This window comes from Macrobrachium rosenbergii, chromosome 50, assembly GCF_040412425.1.
Source record: "Macrobrachium rosenbergii isolate ZJJX-2024 chromosome 50, ASM4041242v1, whole genome shotgun sequence".
In the NCBI taxonomy this organism is placed as follows: Eukaryota; Metazoa; Arthropoda; class Malacostraca; order Decapoda; family Palaemonidae; genus Macrobrachium; species Macrobrachium rosenbergii.
The window spans coordinates 36,521,322-36,543,217 of NC_089790.1; the positions used below are offsets into that span (position 1 = coordinate 36,521,322).

At 32.0% G+C, this 21,896-nt stretch overlaps 2 protein-coding genes across 2 annotated transcripts in view; one reads left to right on the plus strand and one right to left on the minus strand.

Annotated features, from left to right (window-relative positions):
• Positions 1-16,420, minus strand: part of LOC136832835 (histone-lysine N-methyltransferase, H3 lysine-79 specific-like) — a 47,778-nt gene extending 31,358 nt beyond the window's left edge. Inside the window, exons 1-4 of the mRNA XM_067094485.1 lie at positions 15,980-16,420; positions 15,558-15,722; positions 13,891-14,252; positions 13,248-13,291 (exon numbers count right to left, since the gene is read on the minus strand). Coding sequence (XP_066950586.1) covers positions 13,248-13,291; positions 13,891-14,252; positions 15,558-15,722; positions 15,980-16,384 — 976 coding nt within the window. The 5' untranslated portion in view covers positions 16,385-16,420. The remainder of the gene's footprint in view (positions 1-13,247; positions 13,292-13,890; positions 14,253-15,557; positions 15,723-15,979) is intronic.
• Positions 10,067-13,037, plus strand: LOC136832836 (pro-resilin-like). The gene is made up of 3 exons (XM_067094486.1): positions 10,067-10,202; positions 10,707-10,781; positions 12,324-13,037. The coding sequence occupies exons 1-3, from the start codon at positions 10,191-10,193 to the stop codon at positions 12,585-12,587; spliced, it is 351 nt and encodes a 116-aa protein (XP_066950587.1). The 5' UTR covers positions 10,067-10,190; the 3' UTR covers positions 12,588-13,037.
• Positions 16,421-21,896: the final 5,476 nt, after the last annotated feature.

Below are 21,896 nucleotides of genomic sequence, written 5' to 3' on the forward strand. Positions count from 1 at the left end.
CCCAGACCACGTCATAACATTGAGCGAGTATCATTTATAGCCTGTACCGAATGTGGCAGTGGACAAAAATTAGCGTGGTTTAAAGTTAATGAATTAAAACTGATACTCTCGTTACAACTGTCAAAACACCCCAGAATAAGGGTCCGAATTAGATATAGTCATTACAATATCACAAAAGGGGATGCCATTTACAAAAATAAACGCCGTTGTATCATTTACACAGGCTCTTCAAGTCTTCAAGGCAGATTATACTAACCACATGCCTTATTTTTAGAATTAAGGAACTTATTTAAATTAAAAATTATGTCTCCTGCCTCAAAATTATCTTCTCCTCGTAATCTTAAAGTAACGATGGGCCATGTTAAAGTACTTTAGTATTAATGTGATGGAAGTACTTTCCATTTTGCGTGGGGACAGAGTAAAGTAAAAGTTTTTCCATTTCTTGTTGGGAGAAGAATACAGTAAATCAGCTGTGCAGACTTCTTGGATATCAACATACAAGCCTGAATGAAAGCTCGTATGTTTTCTTCCATGGGAAGCTATTATAATAACCTATAGAAGTCTCTGCGCTCCCCCCCTCCCACCTAATTTACCTTTGTTTATTGACTAGAAATCAGAGGGCTCTCAACATTCCGATCTGTCCCTTTTTTTTACCTGGAACAGACATTGAGATGACACAGATAAAGAGGCCAGGAGAAGACTTATTGTCACTCCCTTAAGCAGAGGTAGCCCAACTAAGTCCATAAATGGCACTTTCAAAGGCAAATTGCAGCCTGAATTATCTTACCTGATAAACCCCGCCAGGGCAACGGAATCGCTGCCCACCTGGCCAGTGACTCATGCTTCCACACGACCCTGGGGACTGATGAAGGAAGAGAAGCAGTTAAGGAGAGTTAGTTAGTTGTGGAGCAGAAGACATGCAGTAAGAGTCCTCGAGAGACAGTCCTCCATGCGGGCGAGTGGTAACATTGCTGAGAAGACCATTTCTTTCCCCGTCGGCTCCAGTCTCCAGTCATCCTCGCAGTGTTGTTCATCTGTCCTTATTTCGTCAGAGACCCAAAGGTAACTGCTGGGTCACGGAGAAAGGGAGGCATTTCACTTCTGTTCTTGTGCCAGTTTATTCAGTTTCCCAATGTCCTGTGTTTGAGTGTAAAGTGGTCATTCATTCCTCGAGTCTTTGGCAACCTTAGTGCAAACTCGAGACTTATTCTGTGTTAAGTTGTTCCTTTACTGGCGTGTAATGTGTAAACCTCTCTTGCAGAGGACCCATTCGAGTGGACTCATCTTGGCTTGTGCCTTGCCTTTATTCAAGACTTCAGTAGAAGGATCTTCAGGCCTTAGCCCTTTATCAATTTACTTATCCATTTTCCCTTCAAATGCTTGCTTTTGTAAATATAATTCTTTAACTTATCCCAAGTGTTTACGTAACATTTCCTCATGAAGTAGAGCCTTCAGCTCCTAAATTCACCCCTTTTTGTTATTTTTTTTACGATTCCCTTTGCGCAAGTCAGAACTCCAAGGCCAATTAAATAAAGTTTCCGTTGCCGGCCTGTAAAATACCATAAACCTAGAATCATAAGGTCGATCGTTGTGTCTATATATATATATATATATATTATATATATATATATACATATATATATATATATATATATATATATATATATATATATATATATATATATATATATATATATATATATATATATATATATAAACAAGTGCCATTTACTATCGAATTAACTTCACCATGGGAATAACTAAACAACTGGAAATTATGTAATTTGTTACTGGATGAAAAAGTTCATGTCGCAAAAACACCTCTTGAGTTAGGAAATCCATGTAGGCCCTTTGCATTAGCCACTGAAACACAAATTCATCCATTTAATGAGTAACAAGTATCACATTGGTAATAAAATTTAATATATATATTTATATGTATATGTATATATATATATATATATATATATATATATATATATATATATATATATATATATATATATATATATATATATATATATATATATATATATATACATATATACATAAATATGTATTTTTATATTATATATATATATATACTTATATATATGAGCTATAACTTATGTATATATAACCAAAGCGACTATATAATATATATATATATATATATATATTATATTTATATTTATATATATATATACATATCGTATATACATATATAATTAATAATATTCTTTAATATATATATATATACATTGCTGATATAAATATTGATATATATATAAATTATATAATATTATATATTGTATAGCAAGATTTAAATCTATGTGTTTTTGCTTTGATACAGAAGTAGAACTTATTCAATGAGCTATCAACTTTTGTCTCAAAAAAGCTTTCTTATATTCAGTCATGGCGTTTTTATTTTAGGATTTTAATTCCATCCCATGTCATACTCGGTTTATAATTAATAAATTCTTTAATAATTGGGCATTTGTAAAGACCAAATATTTTAGGTTAACTAATAGAGACCAAATCAATAGGTATATATTTTGTTTCCTAAACTTTCTTATATTCTATTTGGTTTTCTTTAGAAAAATGGTTTCTGCATCTCTTCTGTACACCCTTACAGATAGAGAAAAATGAGATTGTAAATTCTAACTTTTTGGTAAAAGAAAGAACCAAATCATAGCTAATAGAGCTGATTAAACCTATGTTACGTTAAGCGGGAATCCACTTCTGACATTAAACCCAAACCTCCAAATCGTGTTTCACCCCAAAATAACAATTTCGCACTGACACCTATCTGAGGAGGAAGTGAGAAACTCAACCCCTATGTAAATTTCTCTCCATGCTCACCTTTTGGTGCATCTGTTTATCTTTTCTAAAGACCTGGTGACTGCCTGAATTACCTCTTTTCAGGCAAAAGGCGAATGGAGATGAAGCCTGCCGAAAATCCACCAAAAAGGTTGAGTTCCCTATAAAAACTGGCAAACATTGTTGCTAGAAGTCACCAGGATTTTGGGAAAGATCCTAACATAGAAAACGGAGGCACAACTGCCATTTTGCGATGACAGTGACTTCTGGGATGAGCAAGAAAATAAGTCCCTGAGGTCATATAAGGCCATCAGCCATTGCTCTAAGAACACCCCCATCTGTAGATCAACACACTACCCCCTTGCATGGCCCCTTTATTGAGTTAACCCCTCCACATGGTCACCTTTCGACCAGCCAGTCGCATTACCTGTGCATTTTCCCATTAACTCATCCCTCCAGGGCTGGTGAAATTCGACGAGGCCCCTCCATCGCTCTGCTATAAGGTAACGTCCTGACTAGAGGTTTTTCAACAGACACGTATCTTTCATCTCCAACTGCACTCTCATTTTATTTTCTGAAGTGCGAGTTATCAATAAGACCTGACTCACTTAGCTCAGTGTCAATTTTAATGCAAGTACAGTATATCGTACCAGAATCAAGTCATCTTGGCACCCTCTGTGCAACCCACGATTCACCCAAGATTGTTATAATAATCCTTGTATAACCGCTGGCATTATCAAATTGCAGATGGTACATCAGCAGTGGAAACATCGACTTGTCTTGTGCTTCTTGCAGTGAAAAGGCCACTGCAATCAATTCTTCAGTATCCCTTTCAAGAAGATTAATCATAGACTATTAAATTTTTAAACAGTGATAGCATAACTAACCACGTGGCAGCCCTTGGTGGATCTGCCTATCATTCCCCAGTCTTCTGATGACGTGTTTAATTGTAAATATATCCCATTTAAAGTAAGCCTAAGTGTTTGTCTTCAAGTCCCTTGTTGAAGTATGGCCTCAGCCCAAATGTTTTTTTTTTTTTACGATTCCTGCCTGAGCTAGCAATTACAGTCAGATTTCTTCAAGTCCCCATGTTCAAGAGCTAGACCCCAGATTGGCCCCTGAACAAGGAAAACAGTAAGTAGGCCAGGAACCAGGTAAGAACTTAAAAAAAAAAACTATATATATATATTATATATATATATATATATATATATATATATATATATATATATATATATATATACTGTATATATATTCATACATATATATATATATATATATATATTATATATATATATATATATATATATATATATATATATATATATATATATATATATATATATATATATATATATGTGTGTGTGTGTGTAGAATCTACTGGTCACTTTTTACCAAATACTTATGTAGTTGTAATAGTTACAATGCCCTCTTAACTTATCGAATTTTCATCGCTTTTTGGATACGCTTGTCACTACAAAGCAGCGTATCCAAAAAAAATGAAGAATTCGAGAAGTTAAGAGGGCATTGTGGCTATCACAATTACATATATATATATATATATATATATATATATATATATATATATATATATATATATATATATATATATGTGTGTGTGTGTGTGTGTGTGTGTGTGTGTGTAAAATGTCTTGTGTGTGTAATACTTGTTAAAATGTCTTCATTAAATGGATGAGTTTGTTTCAGTGGCTAATGCAAAAGGGGTTACATGGACTTCCAAACTCAAGAGGTGTATTTGAGACGTGAACTTCTTCATCCAATAACAAATGAGTTACTGTGGGATGCCAGCTGACTGACAAGCATGAACGAAATTTGTACGACATCTCTGCTCGTGCCACTATTTTTGACATTTGCCAAACATTTCTGATTTGACGATAACCATCACTTGGCGGAACCTGTTTCCCAACGTGAATATCGCAACGCCGTAAAACTAAGTTTGATACAATGTGACATTAACAGCAAATGAAAATATATCAGACACTAATGATGTAAACTGCATCTTAACCGCATCACTTGTAACAGCACAAAGTCAAGGCCGTGAATAAATCGGTAAAGACATGGAAAAGGGTTAGTGATTTTCACGAACAGGATGTGAGCCAAAGTTAATGGACCACAAAGCCAAGAGAAGAGCACAAAGACAGAAATAATGTGGAGAAGATACTTCTCTCCTCTGAAATCTAGGTAGACGAGAACAATGGCGACATTCTCGAAATGGACATCAACTTTTAAAAGACAAGTTACAATGTATGTAATTTGCAGGATTACCAAAACATTCGAAGGAAGTTTTATTCTTCAACTTCAAATCTTTTTCGGAGTTTTATTGAAATTGCTATCATGATTTATTGGTAAAATCAGCCATTGCATTTTTACGGTTCCTTTTACTATCCAAACCATGAATCAGACTATAAAATTACGAAGAGCAAGATTTGCATAGTCAGTGTCCTGCTTTATTGAATATTGCCATTAGTATTTTTCTGCAACTTTATTATTTTCGATGAAAGAAATGACATTTTTAAATAAAAAATTAAAATAGCTGCAGTTCATTCATATCATCAGGTACCTTATCGTGACGAAAAGAATGGCGACTAGGAAACGCCCTAACGACTCCAACGCAACATCAGCCAGTTGTCTGGCAATAGGCCAGAGGTATGGTCAAGGTGTTCCCTACGTGATGTCTGTCAACAACTGGTTAAACACCGATTCAAGTCTCCGAACGGTCGAATGATCTACGCGTCAGGTAGCGATCGGTTGAACGTCACGTAACGAGCGGCGCAGTCTATCTCTGGATTAGCTCCGTCACGCTAGGGTTGTTGTTTAAAGGCGGTCTTTTGTGGATAAGGTAAACAAAATAGACATTTCTACTTTAGGAGAAACTGTGACGAATAGAAAATTATGTCAAACATAAAGCGAGGGGTGAAAGTGATCGATTTGTAGACCGAAATGATGGCTACAGTTAATGATTTTGTCTTTTTAGTTTCTGAAGATACTTTTGGCATCATACTTTCCAAATGGTCAAGATATGATTATGGATATTAAGTCGTATTTGGTGTTACTGAGATCCAAGCAATGTAGAAAGAACAATTCTGGATTATTTCTCTGTTACTAATACGCACAAAAGAGAAATGTTTTGTTCGACCGTCAATTTTTTGTTTTCTGAGGAAAGACCAAAGTCTTTTCTTCTTTATTTTCCAGTCTTTAAGTAAAAGTCATTGTTAGAGGCCACTGTATAACTAATTACTGGAATGATAAGCTAGTGAGATCTTTAATTAGCTGTCAATCAGTTTTTGAAACATGTTATTCACGATGTATGGAATGAGTAAGGAATAGTTCTTACTGAAAAAAACCATATGAGTAAATTCAATTTGAAGCCAACTGCCAATCTGAGTGCAATTTAAAAATTCAGACAGTAAATCATTAAAATTCATTTGCTTTAACGAAAACTACTTTACATATTCTGTTTACGCAGGAGAAACTATAAGAGAAAGCCAAGAATGGATAAAAAAAAAAAAATAATAAAGAGGGTAGATGCAGAATACGTCTTTTACCAATTTATCTTTTACATATGAGGTTTTCCTCTTCTACAAAAAAAAATAAAAAAAAAAAAAGACAAAAGCAAGGGCCTTCTCCCGCTGCTTCCTAGTAGGACAAATGAAAATGCCCAGTTTCACTTACTGTATGTGCATAAACGTGATTACACGTTTCTAGTTGCATAAAGATTTCTATCTATACGAAAAGGAAACATCAAATTTGTTTCTTTAGACAGACACACACACACACACACACACACATATATATGTGTGTGCGTATGTATGTATGTACATTGTGCATTTATGTACCTACTACTTTCTTCTTTTCCCTCTTTTTAAACATATGACTATCTTTTCTAAAGAGGCTTGCAAAGTAAGTTTACATTCATTTGTCTCGATCCACCAGGTGTTACGTTCATTCTCAATAGTAATAATAACAGACTTAAGGATCGGCGCTTTGCTTTATTTTCCTAAATTTTGCAGTTGTTCCTTCTTAGACTTTCTCCTCACTCGGCAAGAAGACTGGATTTATCCTTTATTACATGAAAATCCAGTGTGGCAAAAACATTAAAAGCTCACTGTAAATTCACTGCGGTACTCACACCTATCAAGTTGTGGACTGTGATTGCAGCTGTACAGTCCACAAACAAACCAACTTTCTTTGGCTAAATGTAACTAAATTTCTTTGCTTGATCAAAAGCAGATGTGCAGAATCGTCCAGTCTTATAAATCAGCGAGAGAATCCATTTTTTAATCCATTTACGTGACTGCGTAACTATACTTTATAACGAAAGTAGGGGTTACCAACGAAAATCGTCCGGCATGCATGACAAATGCAATTTCACAAGCGAGAAATTCATTGAGAGAGGGAGATCGAGCGAATGAGGCAGCCACAAGTAAGTACTGTATAGTTCACAACATAATTGTTTTGTTAAGCTATTAAAGACTAAAACAAAATCGGGAAAAGAATAAGTTCGACAGTAATATAAAAACAGAATATATAAAACAAACGAACTTGAAGTTTTCATATTTTTATAAATAAACACCTTTACACTTGCTCTTTTTTCCGTTGTTACCAACTATTATTATGTCTATACATTATTTATATCATTCTTTCCTGGAAACATGTTCATTACTTTACATGTTGTCATGGCTAACTGCAAAGGTTCTCCTAATTCCTAATGTAAGTTTGAGCAGAAAAATGACAAGTTTTTTCTCGTGGAAAGAAAGTATCTCGCAAAAAAACCTCTTTACCTAACCGCTCCCAGAAGCGCACACACACACACACAAATAAAAACATTTTGTTTTTATCACGTACGCGCAAGAGATATGAAAACGTAAGTATTCCTTCGACAGAATAACTCTGGGAAAGACTGAGCCAATTCCACCAATGTCACAGAGGCTAAACAATGGGGAATTACTCATCAATTTCCCGGCAGCAGACGGATTTATCAGAGACTGAAAGTAGTTCGCTGTGTTAGGGTCGATCTTATCCGGTCACGTTGGGAACTTTGGGGCCTTGGTTAGGGTCAATTAATTTCCTTGAGTGTTATAAAAGAATGTGGAGGTTATTATCTTTAAAAACCGACAGACTGCAGTAAATTACTGATTAAGAATACATGCTGGAATGTTTCTGAAACTATATTATATATATATATATATATATATATATATATATATATATATATATATATATATATATTTATATATATAATTTTGTCGGATATAGACGCGTGACTCCAAATACTACCAATTACTGATCCACAAACATCACCTCATATTAAATTCACTATATCTTGGCAATAACTCTTCCTAGCAATAATTCCCAGGTTTATAAGTTATTCCTAGGAATATATTATATATATATTCCAACACACATACAGTATATATATATATATATATATATATATATATATATATATATATATATATATATATTTATATAGGTTTATTTGTTTAAGAGTATTTGTTTTTAATTGATCAAATGTAGTAAATCAATAATTCAGAAAGATTCTAGCATGTATCAATCAATATATTAATTTGTTGATTTTTTCATAATATTATCTACGTTAAATATTATATGACAATATATATACATACAGTATATATATATATATATATATATATATATATATATATATATATATATATATATATATATATATATATATATATATATATATATATATATATATATATATATATATATATATATTTAAAGTAGAGAATATTATCTTGAAAAACCAACAAATGCAAAAAGTTACTGATTAGGGATACATGCTAGAATCTTTCTGAATTATTGATTTACTACATTTGATCAGATTAAAAACAAATACTCTTAAACAAACACATTAACTACTGTGTGTGTGTGTGTATAAAATATATATATATATATATATATATATATATATATATATATATATACACACAGTGTATAAATATATAATATATATATATATATATATATATATATATATATATATATATATATATATATATAAATATATAAATATAAATATATATATATATATATATATATATATATATATATATATATATATACTAAGTACTATATACATATATTATATATAAATATACATACATTATATTATATATATATATATATATATATATATATATATATATATATATATATATATATATATATATATATATATATATATACATACACATACATATATCATGCATGTCTTTGCTTTGGAGTGTATGTTTTAACCTGATACAATGCAATAAATCAATAATTCAGAAACATTCTAGCATGCATCCTTATTCAGTAAGTTACTGCATTCTGTCGGCTTTTAAAGATAATAACCTCTACATTTGATATATATATATATATACTGTATATATATATATATATATATATATATATATATATATATATATATATATATATATATAATGTATATTTCATTTCTAATATATTCGTTATACCATGGGAATAACTTATACCACAGGGGATTTATAATTCTTTGGCCGTAAGCTATTGCCAAGGCACAGCGAATTCAATATGAAGCGACATTTGTGGATCAATAAGTTCTAGAATTTGGCGTTACGCGGCTATACCCGACAAATTTTCATTAATATATATGTATATAAATATGTATAAATATATATATATACATATGTATAAATGAATATAATTATACATACATATATATGTGTGTGTGTGTCTTTCTGTGGCTAATACACACACACAATATATATCGGCTATATATGATGCAAAACCAGCCCTACAATTAATCGGAGCCTACAATTAATATATATATATATATATATATAATATATATATATATATATATATATATATATATATACATATATATATATATATATATATATATATATATATATATATATATATATATAATGCATATATATGTATACCCATCTGTACAATACACACACACGAAATATATTTAGGCTATATACATAAATGTAAATATATAATATATATTTATATATATATATATATATATATATATATATATATATATATATATATATATATATATATATATATATATATATATACACATATATGCGTTTGTCTGTCGCTAATGCACACAATATATATACGCTATATATAATGTATATATGACGCAAAATCATCAAAAAAATTAATCGTAACTTAGTTCCTCACTTTTTTTTTTTATAATAGCAATCAGTTCACCCCACCCGTTCTCTAACACGTTTTAGTGACGCCCATGGAAGGTCCGAAGGTCAAAAGCGGTGGGCGGAGAGCTATATAGAAGCGGGCGGCGCTGTCAGTAGCATCAGTTACGACCAGTTTCCCTTCCCGGCCACTACGTCTGCGAAGAGATGATCCTTCAAGTAAGATGATTATTCAGTTGAGGAATTTCTGGGCTATTTTCTTAGTTCTTTGCGAATTAATTTATAGTGCAATTAAGAAGCCCTTTCTTAGCTGCTGCGGGAGTACAGATTAACGCAATTCAATGATTTTGCTGAAAACTTTCTTTTTAATCGGTATGGGAAATATTCCGAAATTCTTTACTACACGTCTCAACAGCTGAATTTGAAACACTTTGTCAATCACAGTTTATTATCGTTTTTGTTTTTATAAGAATAATGCGGCTGAGTTAATTATGCTATTAGTTACATATCAGACTTTGGGACATTTTTTAACCTGTCCGGCAAAATCTCTCATAACGGATTTTTTAACCGATACCAAGATATTCACAAAAATGTTTGGCCGCATCTATTAACAAGTGAATATAAACTTTATTGCTAATTGCTACCTCTGGTGACGTGGGTATTTGACAGAGACATTTGCTCTCTCTCCTTTTCTCTAATAATGACTCTGCAATCTCTCCACAGGTGTCAATCGTCCTGGCATTGGCTTCTCTGGCCTCATGCGCGCCTGATGGCTATCACTCTGGTCCGTCGTACCATGTAAGCAGATTATTCTCCTTTTAGTTTTTCTTTATTCATTTACTTTAGTTGCTGTGCTACTCTACCGCAGATATATGAAATAATCAGGGAGGAAATATAGTGGACGGAAAATCAAGTTATTGATTTTAGTGATTTGGTGTACGAAGTGGAAACGGAGGAAAAAGAATGAATCAGTCAATATATAGAAATACTATATGATGAACAAATAGTAAAAAATAACGATCTTGTGTGATTTATGTTAATTACTAAATTACGAATATTTAATTTTTCTTTAGCTTCTCTGCTTTGTATTATACCAGCTGCGTTTGTTGTTATTCCTACGTTGAGTCTTCTGTTACTTATGCAGGATTGTTAAAGAATTTTATTCTAAACGGCTTTTCCCACAACTGGTTTGTACCATCCAAGTTTTGATAATGTCCCAAAAAGCAACCAAAAGTACAATTCATAAAAACTTGTGCACATGTGATAAATTAACAAGAAATCCTCGTTAGGGGTTTTAACCAAGACATTAGTTTGTTTCCTTCATCTCACTATCTCGCCTTCACTTGCGGTTTTGTCCCCTATCATAAATGAAGCCGTAACGTACAAACAAAATATATATATATATATATATATATATATATATATATATATATATATATATATATATATATATATATATATATATACATATAAAATGAAAGTTCCAAGCCTTACGTCAATTACAGCATGAGTTCTAAGGAAGTTTTTCTAGGTTAATTTCAATACAAAGAAGAAAGGCATTGGAATTTTTCTGAATTATTCTCATAAGAGTTTTTGTCCCCTTATAAGTTTATCTTATAAGTGTTTTGAATTCGAATTTAATGTAGGCCGCACTTCCCATTGTTTAAATACAAATACAAATACCAGAGTCTGTGAATACAGTAAAAAAAATTTTCCACCCTGATTTTGTAATCAGTCAGCTTCTCTCATAATAACGAAAAGAAAATGTGGGAAAAATCTCATGTCAATCGCCTCACTACTCTCAGTTGGTCTTTGAACTGAGAACTAATTTTCTCGATAGCTTTCAGCAGTTCTTTCATTCGCTCCCTAACTAATTAATTTCACATATTGATCATAATGAGCTCATATTCGTAAGGAAAAGCCAAAATGTCTATTAATCCGCCCAAGCAGATAGAAGAATATACAGAAAGAATATACAATTTAGGCCTAAGGCCAAGCGCTGGGGTCTGTGAGTTCATTCAGCGCTGAAAGGTAAATTGAGAGTTATAAGTTTAAAAGGTGCAACAGTAGGAAAGCCTCGCAGTTGCACTTTGAAACATTGTTAGAAGAGGGTGGAAAGTAAGATGATATGAATGGAGGTACAGTAAAAGTTATGAAAGGGGTTCAGCTAGGGGCCGAGGGAACGCTGCAAAGAACCTTAGGTAATGCCTATAGTGCACCGCGTGAGGTGCACTGACGGCTCTACCCTCCTACGGGGAGCCCAAGCAGATTCCCACATTGCAGAATACCATAAACCACTACAACAAAGAATAATTTCACGACGACTTTTTCCACTGACAGGCTCCAGCAAAATACAACTTCAACTACGCCGTCCAAGACGACTACAAGGGGGCGCACTTCGGGCACTCTGAATACCGCGATGGCTACAACACCAAAGGACACTACTTCGTCAATCTCCCTGACGGCCGAAGGCAGGACGTCCACTACACTGCTGATGAATATGGATACCATCCCGTCGTCACCTACTCAGGAAAGGCCCATCATCCCGCAACCTATGGGCATGGAGGGCATGGGGGATACGGAGGCCATGGAGGCTACCACTAGAAGGATTCCAAAGGATTTTCACTTCGACAAGGATCTCAGTAGGATAAACAATGAAAAAAAAATCATTCCTTTTCAAATTTGCCTCTGACGATGTTCCTCAAATTTTTATATTTTCTTACTTTTCCGCCTTTAAGTTATATAGTATGGTAAGGTATTTCTTATGACGCTGCAAAATAAAAGGAACAAAAAAAATGTGTAACAATTCAGTGAATAAACGCTAAAAGTGTATTAAAAAATAACGTTACTTTTGATGAAACCGATTCTTTACATGTTATTAAGTCTTAAACCTTCTCAAAAAACACGAGTTGAAAAAACCTGAGGAAAAGCGATTCCACAAACACCAGTGAACGTAAATTTAAAGAAATTCTCGTGTAGATCAGAAATTGTTAAAACGACAATTTTAACAAAATAGCGTTGGCAGTGTCGAAATATGTTGGAGTTCTGTACATTTATACAAAAATCTGTCAGTTAAATTCAATTATGAAATCGGCAAGAACGTCAACCAGCACTTTAAAAATGCTTTAGAGTAACGCCTTTACTTTTCCGAATTATTTGCATACCCATAGGTCACCATCGGTAAAGAGAATGCAGTATTTGCCAAACACCTGAACTGCTATCATGATAATCCAAGTACTGAATTAGAAGCAGGTTTTTACTCACCATAATCAACAGGTTCTTCGTATGTGAAGCTCTCTATGAGTTCCCTGGAAGGAGAGGATTGTTTTGTTGAATATAAATGAAAGAAAAAACCAAAGTTGTTAATGTGGCTGAACAAAAATAAAAGACGTTAAAGTGATTAAAATTTTGCTTATAGTGAACATTTACTGTATGTGTCGTTCACTAAAATTAATAACTATACAGTTCTATTTTATTTCTAATTCTGAGACAATATAAGTGGAATATGCGTTATTGTCAGTTCCTCAAATGTAGAACACTCCATAACCTGGGACAGCAATTTACACTACGTCAATTTACAGTCAATCAATCGGAAATGATATTTCAAAACAGACATGAATCCGGTTGGTTTCTTTGTTATGTTGTTTAACATTCGAAGACTCTATAGACGTTCACTGTCAGATTAACACTAATAAGAGTTCTAACTGGAGTTAAATATGAATAAAGTAGATTATTAAGAAACCCTTATTTGCAAGTCGAATATCAGAGAGAGAGAGAGAGAGATTGTTTGAAAATATTCTCTCGATAGTTCCGACTGCCTTTCGAGGAAAATGCGCTCTCTTTCAAATTCTGATTTATGATATTCTGATTCAAGGTACATCACCTACGAAATCAAGTTTATCCGTACCTTACGATCATGACGATAACATCAGAAAGTCGACTTGATTGCTCTAATTTGTCACGGGTGTCTGTTAGCTCGGAATCCTGACGAATCCTCTTGCCACTCTGGAGTGTATTTGAACTGTTCCCTTTCTTCACAGTCTTGATTCCTGAGAGTAACTGGAGCATACTGGCGGATGTCTCGTCTTTAATAATCAAGTATTTTTTTGCCATCATTGAACACATCGTTCCTGTAGAGCATTCTATCTCTCTTGGATCCGAGTCATTTTCAATAGCATTGTTGGTCTCATGTACCTGCCGCTGCGACACTGTTTTGCTGCGCTTAATTTCCATATGTTCAGCGAGGACTTTCATCACACCCAACCATACCTGTGTCAGAAAGATAGCTAATGGTTTTCCAGTATGTACACTTGATTTCGTACCTCCACACTACTACAGAAAATATGAAATAATTTAATTTAGGGAAATTCGGCTACAAAGCCAAACACTTGGGCAATTTCAGCCATTCATTGATTAAGAGAATGAAAAGACTGAGTTGGAATGGCTGGACAGCAAGAACGAGAATCGGAATGGAGATAAAATGAAGGATTAATAGTGGGTGCAGCTGAGGGCCGTAGGAACGGTGCAAGCAACCTTTGGTAATGCCAACAGTGTACCACATGAGGAACACTGACAGCACTAACCCCTCTACAGAGAAAATACGAATTGTTCTGAAGCGCAAGATACGCATCTGCTTCGTTCATTTCGAGGTTAATTCTTAGATTTTTATGTAGATCACAGATCATTATACTAGCCAAGAAAAGGTCCGTGGCTTTTACATTCTTGTTTATATTAAATAGTTAATAATTAGTGTTTTTTCCTGTCTTTAATATGAAATTTTGTATTAATTACAAGAAAGCAACTGCAGTTTCTCATTTCGAAGCCTTACAAGATATATTATTGTGTAATACATCTGAACCTATGCGTTTAATTTCATGGCGGTCACCTCGCTCTTTCTGATACTGGGAAAGATCTCCTGCAAGGACATCGACTAATGTATGTGGACAGGTTAAACAGGTTTGTGTACACATACATAAATACATTTATATATATACATATGTATGTATTTACTTTTAAGATAAAGTCCAGAAGGAGGCCACGAAGGAAGGTGAAACGATACCAATATATATGAATGCCGTGCAGCTTTTAGCGATATAAAAAACCAGATTTAATGAAAAGCAAGTGACACTGTGGTAACGGTTTCTTTTAATGACTGATCATCTGATCAACAAAAACTTTAATGAAAAGACAACTGACACTGTGGTAACGGTTTTTTTCTAAATTGATCATCCAATCAACTTGACAACTTTAATACATTTTTTTTTCAAAGCACTCACAAACTTACAATATATACAAGCACTATAGAATATATATATATATAATATATATTTATATATATATATATATATATATATATATATATATATATATATATATATATATATATACATATATATATATATATATATATATATATATATATATATATATATATATATATTATATATATATATATGCATATATATATATATATATATATTATATGTGTGTGAGAGAGAGAGAGAGAGAGAGGGTGTACATGTTTGTGCTTGTGTTCGTATATTACGAGTACATACAAGTTTGCGTTATTGTTACCTCCTGACTTATCCATTCTGCTTTGTCTTCTTTATAAGCAAACGGCTCATCATCGACAATGAAGACCGTTGCGTTGACCTGCGAGTAGGAAGACTTTCCAGACTGAAATGTTGTGGTATTCCGAGACCGACAAACGTCCGCAAAAATCTCTCCAGGTCGAAGACTCTGTTAAAGATTGAGATGTAAAACTATTTTGAAAAAAGGATTTTTAATGAAATTAAAACTCATGATGCAGAGTTCTGTCAACAAATTTGTTGTGAGGAAAAGGGTGTGGAAATTTATATTGGAAAAAAAAAACACAGATGGGAAATTTATCGAGGTACATATTACTCAGTATCAGAGATACCTTCCTTCTACGATGAAAAAAAAAGTTATTAAAGTTTCAATGAAAAGAAACGAATTTAATACAAATTTTGACCGACCTGTCTTTTCATTCTTTTCAGCCCTGGCATTTCAAACTGAATATCATTAACGTTGTTGTTGTTATTGTTGTTGCTAGCAACATTGGCGTTCAGAAGGTTGTTGTTATTATTGTTATTGTTATTATTATTGTTGTTGTTGTTGTTGGCGATGTTGTTAGCGATGTTCACTGCCATCTGACCAACTGCCAGGGCGAAGTTTAGGAAAGTAAAGGTTGAGATATCCTCGGAAGGGGAGCAGGACTCTGAGTGGAACGACTGCCCTGAGGGGCTTGTGTGCTTCTCCTTCGGCCGATAAACCTTCCATGCTCTCGGTGTCTTACTGAAAAAGAGGAGAAAGGAGAAACATGTCATGACTGAGACAAAAACAAAGGAAACGGCATCGTTATTATCAGCTTCTAACGTCATATCCAGATTTCATTCATGCACAAGCGACACAGGAGTCTTGGTATGTACTGAGCAGTCTACCGTAGATGCTCGTTAATCAAATTTTTCGCGTCGATACTTGATTAACGGGCATCTATCTATACAGTATACACTGCATCGTTTTTTAAACTCACACCACTTTACTTTCTTCCATTCGCAGTCTCCTCTTAACTCGCCCATATATCTTTTAACTACAGACATAAACAGTAGGTTTTCCGGTATATTGTACTACGTTATCGTTATTATTATTCTGAATATTCATGTTTTTTTTTTTCGGTATCTATCCCTCAGCGATTTTATTTGACGATTTCTGCTCAGTTTGTAATCTCTTCTTAATTAGTCATTGCTCTTGTGTCAGTTTTGATTTGCATTTAATTTTCATTTTTATGTTCCCTTTTGTATACTATCATCGCATATTTTTACTTTACATTATTATGTATTTTAAAGTGTTGTCAATTATGGCTGTTTTAATACTTTTAGATCTAGTAAATCAGTATATTTTCTTACTGTTTCTTTATATAAGTTATGCTGATGATGTGAAGTTATGTATCCCCGAAAGCTCGGCTGTGTTTCTGTTATGATCAAAGAAATAATAATGTCTACAATGTTACTACGTCTTCTGGCTATCCTGTTCCTCCTTATACATGAGTGTATATATATATATATATATATATATATATATATATATATATATATATATATATATATATATATATATATATATATATATTTATATACATGTGTATATTTATATTTACAATGTTGGTATAAATATGCATCCGTATTTAACACAAGATATCTAATTGCAGCATCTGCATCACCCTCAGTCTTCATTTTTTTACTGCGTATAAGTGTCATGATTACTCGAACCAAGCGATAGAGAGCATATTGCTGTATAAAGTGATAAACATTAGAGAAGTCTAGGAGTGCATGAAAAAAGTGGCAATTAATTTGAAACTGAAGGCGTTTTGTTAGATTATGCTGTTAGTAGTTGAAGCCTCACACTAGCAATACCGATAACACAAAAGGACCCCCTTAAACATTCTCACATTTCTTAAATGAAAAACTTTCAAAGAGGGTTAATGAGTTACATCATTAATTATTTCAATACCGGAAACAATATGCCTGGAACAATGAACAGGAAACCAGTGTTAAAACGATAAACATCAAGGACAAATTGACAAGGATTTGTTTCCAAGGAAATGTGAACAATAAGAGCGCTAATGAGAAAATGATAATATGGATAAGAATATGTTTATAACACGGAACAACTACTTACTGAACTTTTCCAAACAATTGTACAGCACGGGACCAAAATCTCAAAAGCGACCTCTCAAAATATATCTATCTAATATCTAAAAAAAAAATTTATATATATATATATATATATATATATATATATATATATATATATATATATATATATATATATATATATATATATATATATATATATATATATATATATATATATATATATATATATATATATATATATATCAGTGGCGGCTCGTGGCAGTTTTACATGGGCATGCAATGACCGTTAATTCGAAAAAAGGTTCGGTGTGTATAAATACCATGTTGTTTATGTTATCGTTTTACATTAAAGATATGGGAAATGCATAAATTATATATAATCTTCAAGAGGTAATGAGCACCCGGCTTCCAGAATTCACTGGCAAAACCTAAAAAATCTCCAATGCTTTTTCAGTCTTCAAGAAGAGATGAACAAAACTGCTGCAACTTGAAAAGCACTGAAGATAGTTTGAAGTTTTGCCAGTGAGCTGTGGAAGTCACATGAGCATTAGCACCTGAAAAAAACTGAAGAAAGGCCGTGCCAGAAAACAAATGTATTTGACCAAATGACACGGATGCATAACCATACAACAACACCATATTGGGTAAACAGTTTGCTAATACTTATATTAGAACTATAAATATAAGCAGCTCTCAAGTAAAGTATACCTGAAGAAATTAATTTAAAATGAAATTCGGCTCGCCTTGATTTTGTGCAAAATTCCTCCACAACCTTATTATAACAATATGCTTGCATTCTAACATCCCATTTTTGATGGCATTTAAGACAACCGTACTTACTGAGTTAATGATATAATTCTGGATAGTTTCTGATAACCTTTTAAAAACAGTCGCAGCTTTGAATAGTTTCCAGCTTTTTGTCAAATTCAGTTAGGAAATACGCTAATATAATTACGAGATGATTCACTTTCATTGTGGCCAAGAAAAGCTTATAAAGTTGTAAATCTGCTCTAACCTTTCCAAACTGTTTTAAGTCAAAATAAGCCTGTATATGGCTCGGACTTTTCTTGATGTGCCATTGCAGTCTGTATATTATTCAGATATTCGTATCCCTTACTCACTTCACTCCATAATGAATGTTCTTTTGAAAATATAAACACGGCCTTTAACGTTTCACGTTAAATAACAAAATGCAACATTTTTTGCATTAAGGGAAAACAGATGTAATTTTTTTTTTTACAAAAAATTTGTGATGACATGTTTTTCATCAGGTTTTCCCACTTATTTCGAATTTTCGATCACTATCGCTCTTTGGTAGCTAACGTAAATTCTGAAATTTCCTGAATACTGATATTTACCCTGTAAATATCAGTATTCATGTAGTGAGAGCGATCAGCGTCAAAGCTAATGAGCCAATTGTTAAATTACCGAAAACACTGAACAAAACATTGAATTATTGGCAAGCGGTATACTTCAAGAACAGCAATAAGTTTATACTGCTGTCTGCGTATAAAATCTTGTAGCTTAAATCAAGCCATTATTTCACGAAATCCTTGAGTGCGCTCACTTTGTCTCGAGAAACTCTCATATAATAATTTTGATGGCTTTAGATGGAGAAGAAATATCTTAAAGATATAAATGGACTTCTGGTGGTTAGCGTAATAACAAACTAGGCACATATTCACTGAAAACGCTTTTATTATTGTTTTTTATCAGGTTTTGTCACTGTCAAATGCAGCCAATCAGACTAATGATCAGAAAGACACAATAATTGTTATTTCTTACCAAAACATGTTAAGACCGAGTTCTTGAGCAGTATTCTAAAAGATTGCGATGTTTTATTAAGAGCTTGAGACCACAATAATTGTTATTTCTTACCAAAACATGTTAAGACCGAGTTCTTGAGCAGTATTCTAAATGATTGCGATGTTTTATTAAGAGCTTGTGATCTTTATATATATATATATATATATATATATATATATATATATATATATATATATATATATATATACATGAATTACAGTATATATATATAGTATACATCTATATATACTATGTATTATATATACAGTATACATACATATATAGTATATATATGTATACATATATATATATACAGTATATATATAATATATATATGTATATATGTATATATATATATATATATATATATATATATATATATATATATATATATATATATATATATATATATATATATATATATATATATATATATATATATATATATATATATTACCACCCATTATCTTTGGCTATAGGTTGTTAGCTTATTTTCATTGGGGTTTAAAGTAATGAGTTCTTTTGATTACATATTCATAAATAAAGAAGCAGATACCAAAAAAACTCAGTTCAAAAATTAAACGGTGCCTCTTGCTTTATTATTATCTTTACTGATGTTTCAAATCAGCTTTGAAATTGAACTCTCCTTAACTGCTGTGTATATATATATATATATATATATATATATATATATATATATATATATATATATATATATATATATATATATATATATATATATATATATATATATATATATATATATATATATATATATATATATATATATATATATATATATATATATATGAATATATATATATATATATATATATATATTATATGTATATATATATATGTATATATATATATATATACTGTATATATATATATATGTATGTATATATTATATATATATATATATATATATTATATATATTATATAAGGGGTGGTTTCTTATTGAATTCGAGGCTTGCAATACATGCCTATACATATCTTTATGATAAGATCATTGTAGTCAACATATTAATCAGAAAGAAACATTATATAACTACTATTATATAACTGCACTAACCCTTCCAGAAAACTGTTTGCTGAATGTAGGATCAGAACTAGAGATTGAAATGAAAAAGCGAGATTACGTCCTTCCATTCATATTTTCTCTATATATTATCCTAGCTTTGTCTAAATTTTATATAAATAACACTTTATAAATTATATAAGGAAAATATGTACAATTTTTTTCACCACTTAAAACATGCACTTACTAAATTTTCACTCGTAAATATCAAATGCATGAATATCAACATTATGAAAAACAAATACGAAAACATATTTTTCAGGATATAAGTTCTCTAAAATACAGCCAAAACAAGCGATCTGAGAAACGCGTTCGCGGGTAGTGAGTGCAGACGAAAATGGTCCGTACAGCAAGTCTTGAGAGTGACATGATACACTTACCTATTAACAAAATGGTTATTGGTCGATTTTTCATTCTTTACTCTTATGAAACACATTTTGACATTATAGGATTTTTAGCTATGCATTTGTTCATTTCTCAGAAGTTTATTTTCAATATTTTATATTCTGGACTAGGGCAAGAATACGTTTTAAAGCACGTTCACTAACTTCTGTTCCCGCACGACCACTCGTAAGCTTCATAATTAGGTTATTTATTGTTTTGCAAAGTACTCTTTTGAAAATAGCTTACCAAAACAACATTTACTTCGACAGTGAACTCGTTCTAAAACCGTTCAACAGCCATACTTTCAAGCCGACACCATAAATAAATTTGACTACTGTAAACAATACCTATAACTTTTAACTTGGAACCTTATAACCGTATCTTGGTTATGTGGCAATAATGCGACAAAGAAACTCACTTTAGTGCAATTTCTGTTTTGTATATAAGACAAAATCAGTCATGCTACCCCTCACTAATGCCACAGTGAATTTCAGTCGGTAATCGTTTAAAAATGTTTTCATGTTACAATTCTGATACTTTCTAAATCCTGAATGGAACAGTATGATTGTACCTATAATATCATTATTCACTTCCTTTATATTTTTCAGTCTCCCGAACTTCAAATATTCTTTCATTAACAATTACTAATAATAATTACTAATTGGCTACTTACCAGGATGAACTGCAGACGAGTAAGACGCAAATTATTAACATGCGAGATAATAATATTCCTTTCATCCTTACTAGTAAGAGCTCACTTCACTCTTACAGTTCTCGCTTGACATTCACTCGTAATACTCCAACGAAGACAATTGTATGTCAGAAAAAATTTTAAATCTTCCTCGTTCCCTGCAACAAGTTTATACATTACACACACACACACAGACACTCATGTATACATACTGTACATGTGTGTGTATTGTGTATGTATGTATGTATGTATAATGATTGAGGCACTTCATATA